The sequence below is a fragment of the Mobula hypostoma genome, chromosome 4, assembly GCF_963921235.1.
Source record: "Mobula hypostoma chromosome 4, sMobHyp1.1, whole genome shotgun sequence".
Classification (NCBI taxonomy): Eukaryota; Metazoa; Chordata; class Chondrichthyes; order Myliobatiformes; family Myliobatidae; genus Mobula; species Mobula hypostoma.
Genome location: NC_086100.1, coordinates 100,860,657 through 100,878,862, shown reverse-complemented (window position 1 = coordinate 100,878,862; position 18,206 = coordinate 100,860,657). Strand labels below are relative to the sequence as shown.

Here is an 18,206-nt window from a genome sequence, read left to right as displayed (position 1 = left end):
GATTTCGTTGCTTCAGGTGTGATAGAATTGGAGGGGCAAAAGGGGGAGGTGTTGTTTTGCTTGTCAGAAAATATAACAGCAGTGCTTTGGCAGGATAGATTAGAGGACTCATCTAGGGAGGCTATTTGGGTGGAATTGAGGTATGGGAAAGGTGTAGTGATGCTTATAGGGGTGTATTATAAACCACCTAATGGGGAGCGAGAATTGGAGGAGCAAATTTGTAAGGAGATAGCAGATATTTGTAGTAAGCATAAGGTAGTGATTGTGGGAGATTTTAATTTTCAACACATTGACTGGGAAGCCCATTCTGTAAAAGGGCTGGATGGTTTGGAGTTTGTCAAATGTGTGCAGGGTAGTTTTTTGCAGCAATACATAGAGGTACCAACTAGAGAAGGGGCAGTGTTGGATCTCCTGTTAGGGAATGAGATAGGGCAGGTGATGGAGGTATGTGTTGGGGAGCACTTCGGGTCCAGTGATCACAATACCATTAGTTTCAATATAATTATAGAGAAAGATAGGACTGGACCTAGGGTTGAGATTTTTGATTGGAGAAAGGCTAACTTTGAGGAGATGTGACAGGATTTAGAAGGAGTGGGTTGGGACAAATTGTTCGATGGGAAGGATGTAATAGAGAAATGGAGGTCACTTAAAGGTGAAATTTTGAGGGTACAGGATCTTTATGTTCCTGTTAGGTTGAAAGGGAAGGTTAAAAGTTCGAGAGAGCCATGGTTTTCAAGGGATATTGGAAACTTGGTTTGGAAAAAGAGAGGGATCTTCAATAAATATAGGCAGCTTGGAGTAAATGAGGTGCTTGAGGAATATAAAGAATGTAAAAAGAATCTTAAGAAAGAAATTAGAAAAGCTAGAAGATACGAGGCTGCATTGGCAAGTAAGGTGAAAATAAATCCAAAGGGTTTCTACAGTTATATTAATAGCAAAAGGATAGTGAGGGATAAAATTGGTCCCTTAAGAGAATCAAAGGGGACGGCTATGTGCAGAGCCAAAAGAGATGGGGGAGATTTTGAACAATTCCTGTTTTTCAGTATTCACCAAGGAGAAGGATATTGAATTGTGTAAGGTAAGGAAAACAAGAAGGGTAGTTATAGAAAGTATGATGATTAAGGAAGAGGAAGTACTGGCACTTTTAAGGATTATAAAAGTGGATAAGTCTCTGGGTCCAGACAGGATATTCCCTAGGACCTTGAGGGAAGTTAGTGTGGAAATTGCAGGGGCTCTGACAGAAATATTTCAAATGTCATTAGAAACAGGGATGGTGCCGGAGGATTGGCGTATTGCTCATGCTGTTCCATTGTTTAAAAAGGGTTCTAAGAGTAAACCTAGCAAATATTGGCCTGTGAGTTTGACGTCAGTGGTGGGTAAATTGATGGAAAGTATTCTTACAGATGGCATATATAATTATCTGGTTAGACAGGGTCTGATTAGGAACAGTCAACATGGATTTGTACGTGGAAAGTCATGTTTGACAGATTTTATTGAATTTTCTGATGAGGTTACTAGGAAAGCTGATGAGGGTAAAGCGGTGGATGTTGTCTATATGGACTTCAGTAAGGCCTTTGACAAAGTTCCACACAGAAGGTTAGTTAGGAAGGTTCAATCGTTAGGTATTAATATCGAAGTAGTGAAATGGATTCAGCAGTGGCTGGATGGGAGACGCCAGAGAGTAGTGGTGGATAACTGTGTGTCAGATTGGAGGACAGTGTCTAGTGGTGTGCCTCAGGGTTCTGTACTGGGTCCAATGTTGTTTGTAATATATCTTAATGTCCTGGATGATGGGGTGGTAAATTGGATTAGTAAGTATGCAAATGATACTAAGATAGGTGGAGTTGTGGATAATGAAGTAAGTTTTCAAAGCTTGCAGAGAGATTTAGACCACTTAGAAGAGTGGGCTGAAAGATGGCAGATGGAGTTTAATGCTGAAAAATTTGAGGTGCTACATTTTGGTAGGACTAATCAAAATAGGACATACATGGTAAATGGTAGGGCATTGAAGAATGCAGTAGAACAGAGGGATCTAGGAATAATGGTGCATAGTTCTCCGAAGGTGGAATTTCATGTGGATAGGATGGTGAAGAAAGCTTTTGGTTTGTTGGCTTTTATTATTCAGAGCATTGAGTATAGGAGTTGGGATGTAATGTTGAAATTGTGTAAGGCATTGGTAAGGCCAAATTTGGAGTATTGTCTGCAGTTCTAGTCACCGAATTATAGGAAAGATGTCAATAAAATTGAGAGAGTACAGAGGAGATTTACTAAAATGTTGCCTGGGTTTCATCTCCCAAGTTACAGAGAAAGGTTGAACAAGTTGGGTCTTTATTCTTTGGAGTGTAGAAGGTTGAGGGGAGATTTGATAGAGGTATTTAAAATTATGAGAGGGATAGATAGAGTTGACATGGATAGGCTTTTTCCATTGAGAGTAGGGGAGGTTCAAACAAGAGGACATGAGTTGAGAGTTAAAGGGCCAAAGTTTAGGGGTAACATGAGGGGGAACTTCTTTACTCAGAGAGTGGTAGCTGTGTGAAACGAGCTTCCAGCAGAAGTGGTTGAGGCAGGTTCGATGTTGTCATTTAAAGTTAAATTGGATAGCTATATGGACAGGAAAGGAATGGAGGGTTATGCGCTGAGTGCAGGTCGGTGGGACTAGGTGAGAGTTAGATTTCGGCACGGACTAGAAGGGCTGAGATGGCCTGTTTCCGTGCTGTAATTGTTATATGGTTATATGGTTTTAAATAAATAATTCCATTCAACCTGATCAAAAGCCTTCTCAGCGTCCAAAGAAATCTTACATTCCGATATCTCCTTAGAAGGGGATTAAATAATATTTAATTAACGACGAATATTAAAGTGGGAATATCGATTTTTCATAAATCTTGTCTGATCATCAGAAATGATATATGGTAAAATATTTTCAAATCTACGGGCCAGAACTTTGGATAGGGTTTTAGTATCAACATTAAGTAAAGAGATTGGTCTGTATGAAGACCATTCAGTTGGGTTCTTATTCTTTTTAAGAATAAGCGAAATAGAAGCTTCATAAAAAGATTGTGGCAACCTACCCAACTTAAAAGAGTCCGGAAAAACTGCACATAAATGAGGTATAAGCAGTGAGGAAAAAGCCTTATAAAATTCTGCAGAAAATCCATCAAGGCCCGGAGCCTTCCTTGAGTGCAAGGAATGTACAGCCTAGGCAATTTCCTCATACGAAATAGGTTGATCCAACTCTTTTCGGTTATCAACAGAAAGTGTAGGAATGCTTAATTGATCTAAAAAATTATTAGTTACAGTGTTATCTTTGGGAGGGTCAGAACTATAATGTTTAGAATAAAATTCTTTAAAAATATTGTTTATTTCTAAATGGTCAGTTGTCCTATCACCATTGGCTTTACAAATTTCTTTAATTTGCCGTTTAGCTATAAAGGTTTTTAATTGGTTAGCCAATAATTTACTTGTTTTGTCTCTGTGGATATAAAATTGACTTTTATCTTTTAAAAGCTGAGTTTCAATTGGATATGTTAAAAGAAGATCATATTTAATTTGAATTTCAACATGCTTTTTATATAAAGCAGGATCTGGAGCCAGGGCATATTTTTGGTCTAATTGTTTTAACTGATTAGCTAACTCAATTCTCTCTCTATTAACTTTTTTCTTGACACTTGCAGTATAGGCAATAATTTGACCTCTAATAAAAGCCTTAAAGGCATCCCATATAATAAGACTAGAAGTCTCTTCCAAAGTATTCTCTTCAAAAAAAAAGAATAATTTGTTTCTCCAGAAATTTTAAGATATCTTTATCAGATAACAAAGTTAAATTAAAACGGCAAGATCTGTTTATTTGAGAAAGACCAGGGAGATTTAAAGATAAAAACACTGGAGCATGATCTGAAACAGCAATTTCTTTATACTCACAGGATCGAACTAAAGGAGTCATTTGACTATCAATAAAAAAGTAATCAATCCTGGAATATGTATGATGGACATGAGAAAAAAATGAATACTCCTTATCTAGTGGATATAAGAAACGCCATACATCAACAATTTCATTAAAAAAGATTGAATGAATAAAAGCTGATTTATTAGGTGTTGCTGTTTTAAAAGATGACCTATCTAAAACTGGATCTAACCAACAATTAAAATCTCTTCCCATCACCAATGAGTAAAGGCTCAAATCTGGCAGGAACAAAAAAAAACGCTCAAAAATTCCTGGAACAGCCGTATTCGGAGCATACAGATTGGCAAATACCATTAATTTATTATCTAATTTTCCTGACACTATGACAAAACGCCCATTGGTATCAGACACTACTTTATGTTGGACAAAGGGAGCTGTATTATCCATAAAAATCGAAACTTCTCTAGACTTAACCTGGAGAGAGGAGTAAAAATATAGTCCTTTCCATCTACTGAAAAGATGTAAGTTGTCACAATTACGTATGTGTGTTTCTTGTAAAAAATAATAATAATTGGGGCCTTAAGTTTTTTAATATAGGCAAAAGTCTTATTCCACTTCACAGGGTGATTTAATCCTTTCACGTTAAGACTGAATAAGTTAATAGTATGACCCATTATTAGTACTATTTAATAGAGAAATTAAAGTAATAACCAGTAAAATGAACATTAATACCAAACAATAAGCCTTGAAATAGGGTAACCAAGCAACAGATTTGGCTAACATCTCAAAACAGCTCCCAGAAAAAGACACTCCCCCTCCCCCTTCCCAAAGTCAGAAGTCCAGCCAAAAGAAGGCTGGCCGCTGCAGCTAATGACATCACCCTCCCAAAACAACCGGCTGATTTGACTCCTAATTAATTTCAAGGCCAACTGTATTCTAGGCTAGACTAAATAACAGCCAAAAAAAAACTTAACCCTCATAACAAGAACACAAATAGATTAATTATTACAGTTTCAAAACAATAGAATGAAAAATACCCAAACTAAGCCATATTGATTTTAAAAACACCCTCGAAGTGTATGAAATAATAAAAAAGCTTATCAAAATTCATAACGTAATCACACTGGGTATTAACTCATTAAAACCTTATTCTCTAAGTAAAGCATTTAAATCATAAGGAAGTTTAGCTGCGAAGGTTCACCAAAAGTAAAAGAAGCTATTATTCATATAGCAAGATACTAAACAGTCAATCCATTGTTTTTAAGAAATCCTGGGCTTCTTCACTCGAGTGAAACCATTCTTTAGAATCATCTTACAGAGTGATTCTAAGATGAGCAGGATAACGAAGAGACGGCTTTAAACCTTTGTTAAAAAGTTCCAACATAACCTCCTTGCATTTAGCATGCTTATTCATGTCCTCGGGTGAAAAATCTTCAACAATCCTAATCTTCTGACCCTTGTAATCAATCATTCCTCTTCAACGAGATTCACAAATTAAACGTTCCTTTGTTTGAAATTCATGAATACAAATTATAACTGATTGGGTTTGGCTCCCAGAGGTGGTCTGGGCATGGGCTCAATCGATCATAGGTGCAGATGGTAAGATTTTAGGAAATAATTGTACCAAAAAGCTTGCAAAGAATTCAGTAGGTTGATCACCTTCTGTTAACTCTTCAAGACCCAGAATTCATAGGTTATTTCTTCTGCTTCTGTCTTCTAAATCGATAATCTTCTGTCTTAATTTCTCATTAGATTTAGATTGCCTTTCATAGAGCTTTTGCAGGTCATCCATTCTTGCATCCAAAATCGTCAGAGTTTCTTCATTCTCTTCTATTTGTTTATCATGCTCAGTTAAGGTTTTTTGAATAGAATCCAATTTTGCGTCCATTAGTTTAAATTCAGTATTTTCGAAGCAAATCCATTATAGAATCCAAGGATGCAGGAGCATCTTTTTTAGTACCTTTGGCACCCCTTGTACTCATAGTAAAAAATATCACGTTTAAAGGTGAGGTTTCAAAACAGATTGGAAACAGTAAAGTAAGTGAGATAGGAGTGACTGCAAGAAGCTGTTACTCTATTCACAACCAGCAGGAGAGTTGGTAAAGTATTTATAACATTGTGGTATTAGCCATTCAATTGCTATGGTTTTGCTTGTTATTTATGATAAATAACCTCTTCCTCTTGCAGGAGAGGATGATACTCCAAGTAAACTGGAAATTGAAGTGGTGAAGGCTAAGCTGAGTGAAGCTGTGTATGGGTTGAATGAAAGTGAGTGTATAGAATCGGACAGTGAAAGGGAAGCAACTGAAGAAGATCCTATGATATGTAATCAAAAGGATGGACTGGAATTTCAGAAGCCTCAGGAGCAGTCATTCCACATAGGAGACATGGAAGCTCTGTACAACACTGAAGTACTCCATCCTTTACTGGTGTACTTGGATAATGATGAATTTAGCAATCACTTCAAAAATCTTTATGACTGCAGTTTTTCCTTTCTGACATCCACCTTTGCTGGCTACTCTGAATTGAAAGAATTGGTTCGTTACCTTGAGGTGGCAAGGGAAGTGGCAAGGAAACAACAGATGCAATGGGCTCAAACCAGACTCTGCTTTCTGCTGGGTAGGATGTGTGCCATGAAGCTCAAGTTCTCACAAGCAAGAGTTTACTTTGAAGAAGCGCTATGTCTGATGAAAGGACAGTTCACAGACCTGTTTCTCCTAATTGCTGTATATACAAACCTTACTGCCATTTACTTGAAGCAGAAAAACAAAGAGAAATACTGTGCCATTTTGGGGAAGGTTGCAGCTTTACTCTTGGGTATCCCGAACTACATCTGCTCCACTAACATGGAAGCTGACGTTCTGAGATACATTTTGAAGAAGGCAGTGCTGACAGACGATAAGCTTGTTGAAGCAAGAGCATGCTTTCTTTTAGCTAAACTTCATATAAATCTTAAACAGTATGAGGATTGCTTGCCTTTCATTGAAAGACTGCAGATTTTGAGAAATGTCGCAATGTTAGAAAGTGAGGTATCCTTAGACTTTTATTTTACACTCGGATCACTTTATCATCAAAAATGTCTGCCAAATCTTGCTGTAAGCTGTGTGAAACATTCATGTTTACAACCTACAAGAACATTAATGGATTATTTGAAATGCGCTGACTTTATAATGAAAGGAGTTTCTAAGTTTTGTGGAATGGGTAAATTCACATCTGTGATTCCAACACAGGTGGCAACTTGCCTTCAGTTGGCACTCTCTTCTGCAAACAGCCATGATCAGGGCAGCATTTGTAGAACTATCTGCCTCAGCTTATCAACAATTTATGAAATTCATGGAAAATATGAAAGGGCCATTCACTACATGGAAATGGCCATTAATATCACAGCTTCTGCTAGCACTGAGGAAGTGATTGATGCACTTATTTCTCTTGCATGGTTGCACATTCTGAATAGTCAACCAGCTAAAGCAATTTTCATTTTAAATACCATACTGGATTCCCCATCTGATGTGAAATGCCCTGTGCAAAAGGGAGTTGTTTATAATATGATTGCTATCTCAATGAGAAAATTGAAAAATATCAAGGAAGCTATTAAGAACTATGTTGCAGCCCTTTTAATCTCTCTGAATTCAGGAACCGTGCTTAACCAAGCTATTGTCAGTGCAAACTTTGGTTTGCTTTGCCTTTGGTCAAAGAATCATCGACTTTCTGAACAATTACTTTTAAAGTCAATTTATCTTATCTTTGAACAGCAAAGTGTTTCTTCTGAGGGAAATCTTATCCAGTTTCTGATTATGCTGGGATACAACTATATTGATCAGGAGTTACAAGAAAATGGAATACTTTGCTATGAGTATGCACTTCTGCTTGCATTGAAAGCAAACATTGTTGAAAGTAAGTACTTGCCTTTTGTACAGTCAGAATGACTTAATATCAACTGTGTAACAAGGTCAAAGTAGGTAAATAAACTTTTCCCAGAGGTCCCGTTTTTGGCTTAGCTATCCACATCAAGTGCAGCTGGATCTAATGTAAGACTTTCAGGCTCTGTTAATATATCTGCCTGATCCAGGATCTTTTTGAAATGCCAGAGTAACCCACAGTTGCTTTTGACCATTATGGCAACAGTCTTAAACCCTTTACATTGCATTTCCATATCTTTTCATTTGACAAAATGTGAGGATCTGCTTAAACTACCCGTATATTAGACTTACAGCCATTTGTTCATCCACCTTGATCGCTCTCCTTCTTCCCCTTTGATCATTGGGTGAAACTTCTAAAATATTACTCGCCCTCTATCTGAATATTCATGTTCCTAGGGCTTTCCTACCCAGGTTTCTGAGCTCATCATGCCTATCTGATCCATTGTTTTATCTTTCACCTTATTCTCATCAAACCATTAACTACCAAAGTCTCTTTCTTGTGCTTCATGATAGGTGATGTTAACAATTTGAATTTGTGTCTGGATTGGCCCTTGTCATTCAAAAACGTTATCATCAACCATCCCAGGCAGAGCGCCAAAACCCCCCAGCCTCCACCCATAAGGCCATATGGTACAGAAGCAGAATTAGGCCATTTGGCTCATCAAGTCTGTGCCAACTTTTCATCAAACAAGGGAAAATCTGCAGATGCTGGAAAACATAGAAACATCGAAAATAGGTGCAGGAGTAGGCCATTTGGCCCTTCGAGCCTGCATCGCCGTTCAGTATGATCATGGCTGATCATCCAACTCAGAACCCTCTACCAGCCTTCCTTCCATACCCCCTGATCCCTTTAGCCACAAGGGCCATATCTAACTCCCTCTTAAATATAGCCAGTGAACTGGCCTCAACTGTTTCCTGTGGCAGAGAATTCCACAGATTCACCACTCTCTGTGTGAAGAAGTTTTTCCTAATCTCGATCCTAAAAGGCTTCCCCTCTATCCTCAAACTGTAGCCCTTCGTTCTGGACTTCCCCAACATCAGGAACAATCTTCCTGCATCTAGCCTATCCAATCCCTTTAGGATTTTATACGTTTCAATAAGATCCCCCCTCAATCTTCTAAATTCCAACGAGTACAAGCCTAGTTCATCCAGTCTTTCATCATATGAAAGTCCTGCCATCCCAGGAATCAATCTGGTGAACCTTCTTTGTACTCCCTCTATGGCAAGGATGTCTTTCCTCAGATTAGGGGACGAAAACTGCACACAATACTCCAGGTGTGGTCTCACCAAGGCCTTGTACAACTGCAGTAGTACCTCCCTGCTCCTGTACTCGAATCCTCTTGCTATAAATGCCTGCATACCATTCACCTTTTCACCGCCTGTTTTACCTGCATGCCCACTTTCAATGACTGGTGTATAATGGCACCCAGGTCTCATTGCACCTTCCCTTTTCCCAATCGGCCACCATTCAGATAATAATCTGTTTTCCTGTTTTTGCCACCAAAGTGGATACCTTCACATTTATCCACATTAAATTGCATCTGCCATGAATTTGCCCACTCACCTAACATATCCAAGCCACCCTGCATCGTTTTAGCATCCTCCTCACAGCTAACACTGCCGCCCAGCTTCGTGTCATCCGCAAACTTGGAGATGCTGCACTTAATTCCCTCATCCAAGTCATTAATATATATTGTAAACAACTGAGGTCCCAGCACTGAGCCTTGCGATACCCCACTAGTCACTGCCTGCCATTCTGAAAAGGTCCCGTTTATTCCCACTCTTTGCTTCCTGTCTGCCAACCAATTCTCTATCCACATCAATAGCTTATCCCCAATACCGTGTGCTTTAAGTTTGCACACTAATCTCCTGTGTGGAACCTTGTCAAAAGCCTTTTGAAAATCCAAATATACCACATCCACTGGTTCTCCCCTATCCTCTCTACTAGTTACATCCTCAAAAAATTCTATGAGATTCGTCAGACATGATTTTCCATTCACAAATCCATGCTGACTTTATCCTATGATTTCACCGCTTTCCAAATGTGCTGTTATCACATCTTTGATAACTGACTCTAGCAGTTTCCCCACCACCAACGTTAGGCTAACCGGTCTATAATTCCCTGGTTTCTCTCTCCCTCCTTTTTTAAAAAGTGGGGTTACATTAGCCACCCTCCAATCCTCAGGAACTAGTCCAGAATCTAAAGATTTTTGAAAAATTATCACTAATGCATCCACTATTTCATGGGCTACTTCCTTAAACACTCTGGGTTGCAGACCATCTGGCCCGGGATTTATCTGCCTTTAATCCCTTCAATTTACCTAACACCATTTCCCTACTAACATGTATTTCCCTCAGTTCCTCCATCTCACGGGACCCTCTGTCCCCTACTATTTCCGGAAGATTATTTATGTCCTCCTTAGTGAAGACAGAACCAAAGTAATTATTCAATTGGTCTGCCATGTTCTTGCTCCCCATAATCAATTCACCTGTTTCTGTCTTCAGGGGACCTACATTTGTCTTAACCAATCTTTTTCTTTTCACATATCTATAAAAGCTTTTACAGTCAGTTTCTATGTTCCCTGCCAGTTTTCTCTCATAATCTTTTTTCCCCTTCCTAATTAAGCCCTTTGTCCTCCTCTGCTGAACTCTGAATTTCTCCCAGTCCTCAGGTAAGCCACTTTTTCTGGCTAATTTGTATGCTTTTTCTTTGGAATTGATACTATCCCTAATTTCCCTTGTCAGCCACGGGTGCACTACCTTCCTTGATTTATTCTTTTGCCAAACTGGGATGAACAATTGTTGTAGTTCATCCATGCGATCTTTAAATGCTTGCCATTGCATATCCACCGTCAACCCTTTAAGTGTCATTCGCCAGTCTATCTTAGCTAATTCACATCTCATACCTTCAAAGTTACCCTTCTTTAAGTTCAGAACCTTTGTTTCTGAATTAACTATGTCACTCTCCATCTTAATGAAGAATTCCACCATATTATGGTCACTCTTACCCAAGGGGCCTCTCACGACAAGATCGCTAATTAACCCTTCCTCGTTGCTCAATACCCAGTCCAGAATACCCTGCTCTCTAGTTGGTTCCTCGACATGTTGGTTTAAAAAACCATCCTGCATACATTCCAAGAAATCCTCTTCCTCAGCACCCTTACCAATTTGGTTCACCCAATCTACATGTAGATTGAAGTCATCCATTATAACTGCTGTTCCTTTATTGCACACATTTCTAATTTCCTGTTTAATACCATCCCCAACCTCACTACTACTGATAGGTGGCCTGTACACAACTCCCACCAGCGTTTTCTGCCCCTTAGTGTTATGCAGCTCTACCCATATCAATTCCACATCTTCCCGGCTTATGTCCTTCCTTTCTATTGTGTTAATCTCCTCTCTAACCAGCAACGCCACCCCACCTCCTTTTCTTTCATGTCTATCCCTCCTGAATATTGAATATCCCTGAATGTTGAGCTCCCATCCTTGGTCACCCTGGAGCCATGTCTCTGTGATCCCAACTATATCATATTCATTAATAACAATCTGCACTTTTAATTCATCCACCTTGTTACGAATGCTCCTTGCATTGACACACAAAGCCTTCAGGCGCGCCTTTACAACTCTCTTAGCCCTTATACAATTATGTTGAAAAGTGGCCCTTTTTGATGCTTGCCCTGGATTTGTCGGCCTGCCACTTTTACTTTTCACCTTACTACTTTTTGCTTCTACCCTCATTTTATACCCCTCTGTCTCTCTGCACTGGTTTCCATCCCCCTGTTGTGAACTAACCTCCTCTCGCCTAGCCTCTTTAATTTGATTCCCACCCCCCAACCATTCTAGCTTAAAGTCACCTCAGTAGCCCTCGCTAATCTCCCTGCCAGGATATTGGTCCCCCTAGGATTCAAGTGTAACCCGTCCTTTTTGTACAGGTCACGCCTGCGCCAAAAGAGGTCCCAATAATCCAAGCAACACACACAAAGCGCTGGAGGAACTCAGCAGGGCAGACAGCATCTATGGAAAAACAGTACAGTCAACATTTCGAACCGAAACCCTTTGGCAGGATTGGAGAGGAAAGGCTGAGGAGTTGATTTAAGAGGTGGGGGGGTGGGTAGAGAGAACCACCAGGAGATAGGTGAAATTGGGAGACTGCTTCACTGAGCATCTATGCTCCGTCGGCTAGAACAAGCGGAATCTCCCAGTGGCCACCCATTTTAATTCCAGTTCCCAGTCCCATTCCGATATGTCCATCCATGGCCTCCTCCACTATCGTGATGAGGCCACACTCAAGTTGGAGGAACTTCCCCTCCCACACCCCCCTCCCCCCCCCACCAGTCTCCAGCTCCCATGCCCCCTTCCCCCCCCCCCCACCAGTCTCCGGCTCCCACACACCCTCCCCACTACCGGTCTCCGACTCCCACACCCCCTCCCCCCGCCACCGATCTCCGGCTCCAACACCCCCTCCACCCCCACCGGTCTCCGGCTCCCACACCCCCTTCTCCCCACCAGTCTCCGGCTCCCACACCCCCCTCCCCCCCCCACCGGTCCAGCTCCCACACCCCCTCCCCCCACCAGTCTCCGGCTCCCACACCCCCCTCCCTCCCCCCACCGGTCTCTGGCTCCCTCACTCCCTCCCCCACCCACCAGTCTCCGGCTCCCACACCCCCTCCCCCACCACCGGTCTCCGGCTCCCTCACTCCCTCCCCCACCCACCAGTCTCCGGCTCCCACACTCCCTCACCCCACCGGTCTCCGGCTCCCACGTCCTCCCCCCTCCAGTCTCCTGGCCCTCCCGGTTTCACCTGTCACCTTGTGTTTCTCTCTCCCCTTTTCCCACTTTTTAAATCTACTCCTCAGCCTTTTATTCCTGCAGTCCTGCCAAGGGGTCTCAGTTCGAAACATTGACTGTACTTTTTTTCCACAGACGCTGCCTGGCCTGCTGAGTTCCTCCAGCATTTTGTGTGTGTTGCTCCAACATTTCGTTATGGCTTTACAAACTACTGTTGAAGCTCCGCCCTTCCTTTTCTTTCAGTATTTTACCAAATCTGTTCATTCTGGTAACAAAGGTTGGCCTGGGCTGGAATTTCCTGGAAATTACCCCTAGTTCAGTGCTGACTAACAACGTATTCTTCTATTTGCTGCCTACCTTTGATAATTACCAGGAAGCTTGGCATTCCTGCATGAGCACAAGTTGTACTTTGGTTCCCTTACTGCCTACCATTGGCCTTCTCATGAAGAGCACAGATTTGTTATAATCCTCCCAGTTGCTTCAGGGATACTGTTCAGAGCCTTTTCCGCTAGGCAGTTGAGTGCAATTTAAATGGTAGCAACTATTAAGAATGAAGAAGCCAAAATAGGTTAGAATTTGTTTAAACTATTATGTTGGATTTACTGTTCAGCCAATTTAGCTCTTCAAGTTCCAGTCAGTGAAGGCACTTGTTTTGAAAGGTTTTAAAGACAGTCTCAATGTAGCCAAATTTTCCAAGGTGCTTTTTATGCATTTCTCTTATTTCGTACAATTGTCCCTTTTATCTTGATACTTTATGAATGATTGAGATTGTTTGTATGAACATTAATAATGCCTGTGTAAACTCTATAATCGAGCTGGCTGTACAGATACAATTGCTGCATGCAGATACTTGATGGTTTTTGTGATACATCCTTTGTTTTGCATGTTCTTTGTTATTCTTTTAGCCCCTTGGACATTTGAATAATGGTGTCTAGCCAAGCAATAGAATTCCCTTACCCTTTTGCAAAGTGCTTTGTTCAATAGGGTACTATGTTCTATTCTACCTAATAAATCATAAAATTGTAATGGCACAGGAGAAGGCCACCTTTCTCACCAGATCTGAGCTGCTTTATTGTAGGACATTCCAATCAGTACTACTACTCTTTCCCTGTAGCCCTCCAAAGCATTTTCCTCATGCTTATCCATTTCCTATTTTGAAAAACCCTCTGTTTTTCAAAATAGGAAATGGATAAGCATGAGGAAAATGAGGACTCTGACACGATTTTCCTAATCCTTACAAGTAGCAAGTTCTAGTTTATAGCTACTCTCATTGTGACTTTTACTCTTCTGTTTAAATCCCTGTTCTTTCCTCTGTGAACAGATTTTCATCTGGGAACAGATTCTCTCTAAAAGCTCCATTTGTCTTTTCTATTCTCAAAACCCAACATCCTGCCAAGGTCTGATTTCAGTATTTGGTGCAAAGTTCCAGTTGCAACATGAAAGAGTGCTTTACATAAACTCAACTTGTCTGTTTTTGTATTCCATGCGTAAATCAATGTTGTGTAAAATTACACATGCGTACTTTTTAATGATTTGCGAACTTGTATACCTAGGTCCTTGTCTTCCTGTGGTAACTTTCAAATGGTATGTTTTAATCTGTGTTGTTTCACCTAAAATATGTCTTTGCACTTTGTATTAAATTCCATTTGTCTGCCTATTTTGTTAATCTACTTTGGTTCTCCAGAAATCTATCTCTTTTCTCATTGTTTCTCATGTCTCCAAGCTCTTTCTCACCTCAGATTTTGAAATGTTTCTGGCATATCCAAGTGAATGTCATGAATGTGTATACTTTTTTTAAACATCTGTGGCAGCAGTACTGACCACTGTCTACCATTCTTTGGTCTGACGAAACAACCTCTTCAACAAGCACTTCATTATCACATGAAAAATATCAATCAGGTTGGTACAAACAAGAGAAAGTCTGCAGATGCTGGAAATCCAAGCAACACACAAAGTGCTGGAAGAATTTAGCAGGCCAGGCAGCATCCATGGAAAAGAATACAGTCGATAAACCTTCAGCAGGACTGGAGGGGAAAAAAATGAGGAGCTAAAAGGTTGGGGGGAGGGGAGGGAGAAACACAAAGCGATCAGTGAAACTGGAAGGGGGAGGGCTGAAGTAAGGAGCTGGGAAGTTGATTGGTGATAAAGATGCAGGGCTAGTGAAGGGGGAGTTGGTAAATCATTTGTTTTCAAGCAAAAACTCAAAGTGGAAACATCTAGCAGTCCAGATGCCTGTGAAAGAGAAGCTGAGCCAATGTTTCAAGTCCAAGACTCGTCATCAGTTTTGGATTCTGATTAACAACATGTTCATTTGTTTCATTTGCTTTAGTTGGCTTTGACAAATCTTTGGCTCTCATTTACCAACTCGAGCTACTCCAAATGCCTATTTGGTTTGGTTCTCACTTGAAGCAATTGTTTAAATGTGTATCTTCATAGTTGTACCTGCTAGTTTTAAACACCATTTTATCCTGGCAGCCCTTCACTTAAGAAGTTCCACTCCAGGTTGCTGCTGTCTCACAGCATAGAGTTCAATTGTGTCCATGTGGAGTTTGCTTGTTCTCCCCAGGACCTCGTGGGTTGTCTGAAGATGCTCTATTTTGTTCCCACATCCCAACGATGGACAGGTAGGTTAACCGGCCACTGTAAATTGCATCTCAGTGTAGGATAGGAGAATGGAACATAGAAATCTACAGCACATTACAGGCCCTTCAGCCCACAATGTTGTGCTGACCATGTAACCTACTCCAGAAACTGACTAGAATTACCTCACAGCATAGCAGTCTATTTTTCAAAGCTCCATGTACCTATCTAAGACTCTATTGTATCTGCCTCTACCACCGACACTGGCAGTGCATTCCACGCACCCACCACTCTCTGTGTGAAAGACATACCCCTTGACATCCGCTTGGTACCTGTTTTCAAGCCCCTTAAAACTATGTCCCCTCGTGTTAGCCATTTCAGCCCTGGTAAAAAGCCTCTGACTATGTCCTTGTTGTCCACGGGAATGGTACCGGAGGATTGGAAGGAGGCGAATGTTGTCCCCTTGTTCAAAAAAGGTAGTAGGGATAGTCCGGGTAATTATAGACCAGTGAGTCTTATGTCTGTGGTGGGAATGCTGTTGGAAAAGATTCTTAGAGATTGGATCTATAGGCATTTAGAGAATCCTGGTCTGATCAGGGACAGTCAGCATGGCTTTGTGAAGGGCAGATCGTGTCTAACAAGCCTGATAGAGTTCTTTGAGGAGGTGACCAGGCATATAGATGAGGGTAGTGCAGTGGATGCGATCTATATGGATTTTAGTAAGGCATTTGACAAGTTTCCACACGGTAGGCTTATTCAGAAAGTTAGAAGGCATGGGATCCAGGGAAGTTAGGCCAGGTGGATTCAGATTTGGCTTGCCTGCAAAAGGTAGAGGGTGGTGGTGGAGGGAGTACATTCAGACTGGAGGATTGTGACTAGTGGTGTCCCACAAGGATCTGTTCTGGGACCTCTACTTTTCGTGATTTTTATTAATGACCTGGATATGGGGGTAGAAGGGTAGGTTGACAAGTTTGCAGATGGCACAAAGGTTGGTGGTGTTGTAGATAGTGTAGAGGATTGTCAAAGATTGCAGAGAGACATTGATAGGATGCAGAAGTTGGCTGAGAAGTGGCAGATGGATTTCAACCTGGAGAAGTGTGAGGTGGTACACTTTGGAAGGACAAACTCCAAGGCAGAGTACAAAGTAATGGCAGAGTACAAAGTAAATGGCAGGATACTTGGTAGCGTGGAGGAGCAGAGGGATCTCGGGGTACATGTCCACAGATCCCTGAAAGTTGCCTCACAGGTGGATAGGGTAGTTAAGAAAGCTTATGGGGTGTTAGCTTTCATAAGTTGAGGGATAGAGTTTAAGAGTCGCAATGTAATGATGCAGCTCTATAAAACTCTGGTTAGGCCACACTTGGAGTACTGTGTCCAGTTCTGGTCGCCTCACTATAGGAAGGATGTGGAAGCATTGGAAAGGGTACAGAGGAGATTTACCAGGATGCTGCCTGGTTTAGAAAGTATGCATTATGATCAGAGATTAAGGGAGCTAGGGCTTTACTCTTTGGAGAGAAGGAGGATGAGAGGAGACATGATAGAGGTGTACAAGATAATAAGAGGAATAGATAGAGTGGATAGCCAGCGCCTCTTCCCGAGGGCACCACTGCTCAATACAAGAGGACATGGCTTTAAGGTAAGGGGTGGGAAGTTCAAGGGGGATATTAGAGAAAGGTTTTTTACTCAGAGAGGGGTTGGTGCATGGAATGCACTGCCTGAGTCAGTGGTGGAGGCAGATACACTAGTGAAGTTTAAGAGACTACTAGACAGGTATATGGAGGAATTTAAGGTGGGGGCTTATATGGGAGGCAGGGTTTGAGGGTCGGCACAACCGGCACAACGTTGTGGGCCGAAGGGCCTGTACTGTGCTGTACTATTCTATGTTCTATGCACATGGTCAATGTCTCTCATCATCTTACACACATCTATCAGGTCACCTCTCATCCTCCATTGCTCCGAGGAGAGAAGGCCGAGTTCATTCAACCTATTCTCATAAGGCATGCTCTCCAATCCAGATAACATCCTTGTAAATCTCTTCTACTCTTTCTCTCTCTATAGTATCCACATTCTTCCTGTCGTGAGGTGACCAGAACTGAACACAGTAATCCAAATGTGGTCTAACTAAAGTCTTGTATAACTGTAACATTACCTCACAGTTCTTGAACTCAATCCCACGGTTGATGAAGGCCAACACACCATACACCCTCTTAACAATGTCGTCAACCTGCACAGCAGCTTTGAGTGTCCTAAGGACATGGATCCCAAGATCTCTCTGATCCTCCACGCTGCCAAGAGTCTTACCATTTATATTATATTCTGTCTTCAAATTTGACCTACAAAATGAACCACTTCTCAATTATCTGGGTTGAACTGCATCTGCCACTTCTCAGCCAAGTTCTGCATCCTGTTGATGTCCCACTGTAACCTATGACAACCCTCCAGACTATCCACAACACCCCCAACCTTTGTGTCATCAGCAAACTTAACTCACCATTCTACTTCCTCATCCAAGTCATTTATAAGGGGAGGGGTCCCAGAACAGATCCCTGTGGAACATCACTGGTCACTGACCTCCATGCAGAATATGGACCATCTACAACCACCCTTTGCCTGCTGTGGGCAAGCCAGCTTTGGATCCATAAAGCAAGGTCTCCTTCGATCCCATGCCTCATTACTTTCTGAACGAGCCTTGCATGGGGAACCTTATCAAAGCCTTATGGAAATCCATATACACAGTATCCATTGCTCTATCTTCATCACTGTGTTTTATGTCCTCAATTCAAACAGGCTCATAAGGCATGACCTGCTCTTGACAAAGCCATGCTGACTATCCCTAATCAGATTATGTTCTCCAAGTGTTCTTAAATCCTGCCTCTCGGGATCTCCAGCAACTTGCCCACCACTGAAGTAAGACACACTGGTCTATAATTTCCTGGGTTATCTACTCCCTTTCTTGAACAAGAGAACAACATTTGCAACCCTCCAATCCTCCGGTATTTCTCCCATCCCTA

The 18,206-nt window shown here is 41.5% G+C and overlaps 1 protein-coding gene across 4 annotated transcripts in view; it reads left to right on the top strand.

The window, feature by feature from the left end:
• The window catches only part of LOC134345521 (SH3 domain and tetratricopeptide repeat-containing protein 1), a 129,401-nt gene that overhangs the window by 75,180 nt on the left and 36,015 nt on the right, over positions 1 to 18,206 (top strand). For 3 of the 4 annotated variants that reach the window (XM_063046297.1, XM_063046298.1, XM_063046296.1), the window contains one exon: positions 6,092 to 7,798. The exons of the other annotated variant lie outside the window; for it this stretch is intronic. In XM_063046297.1, coding sequence (XP_062902367.1) covers positions 6,092 to 7,798 — 1,707 coding nt within the window. The remainder of the gene's footprint in view (positions 1 to 6,091; positions 7,799 to 18,206) is intronic. 4 annotated transcript variants of the gene reach the window in all.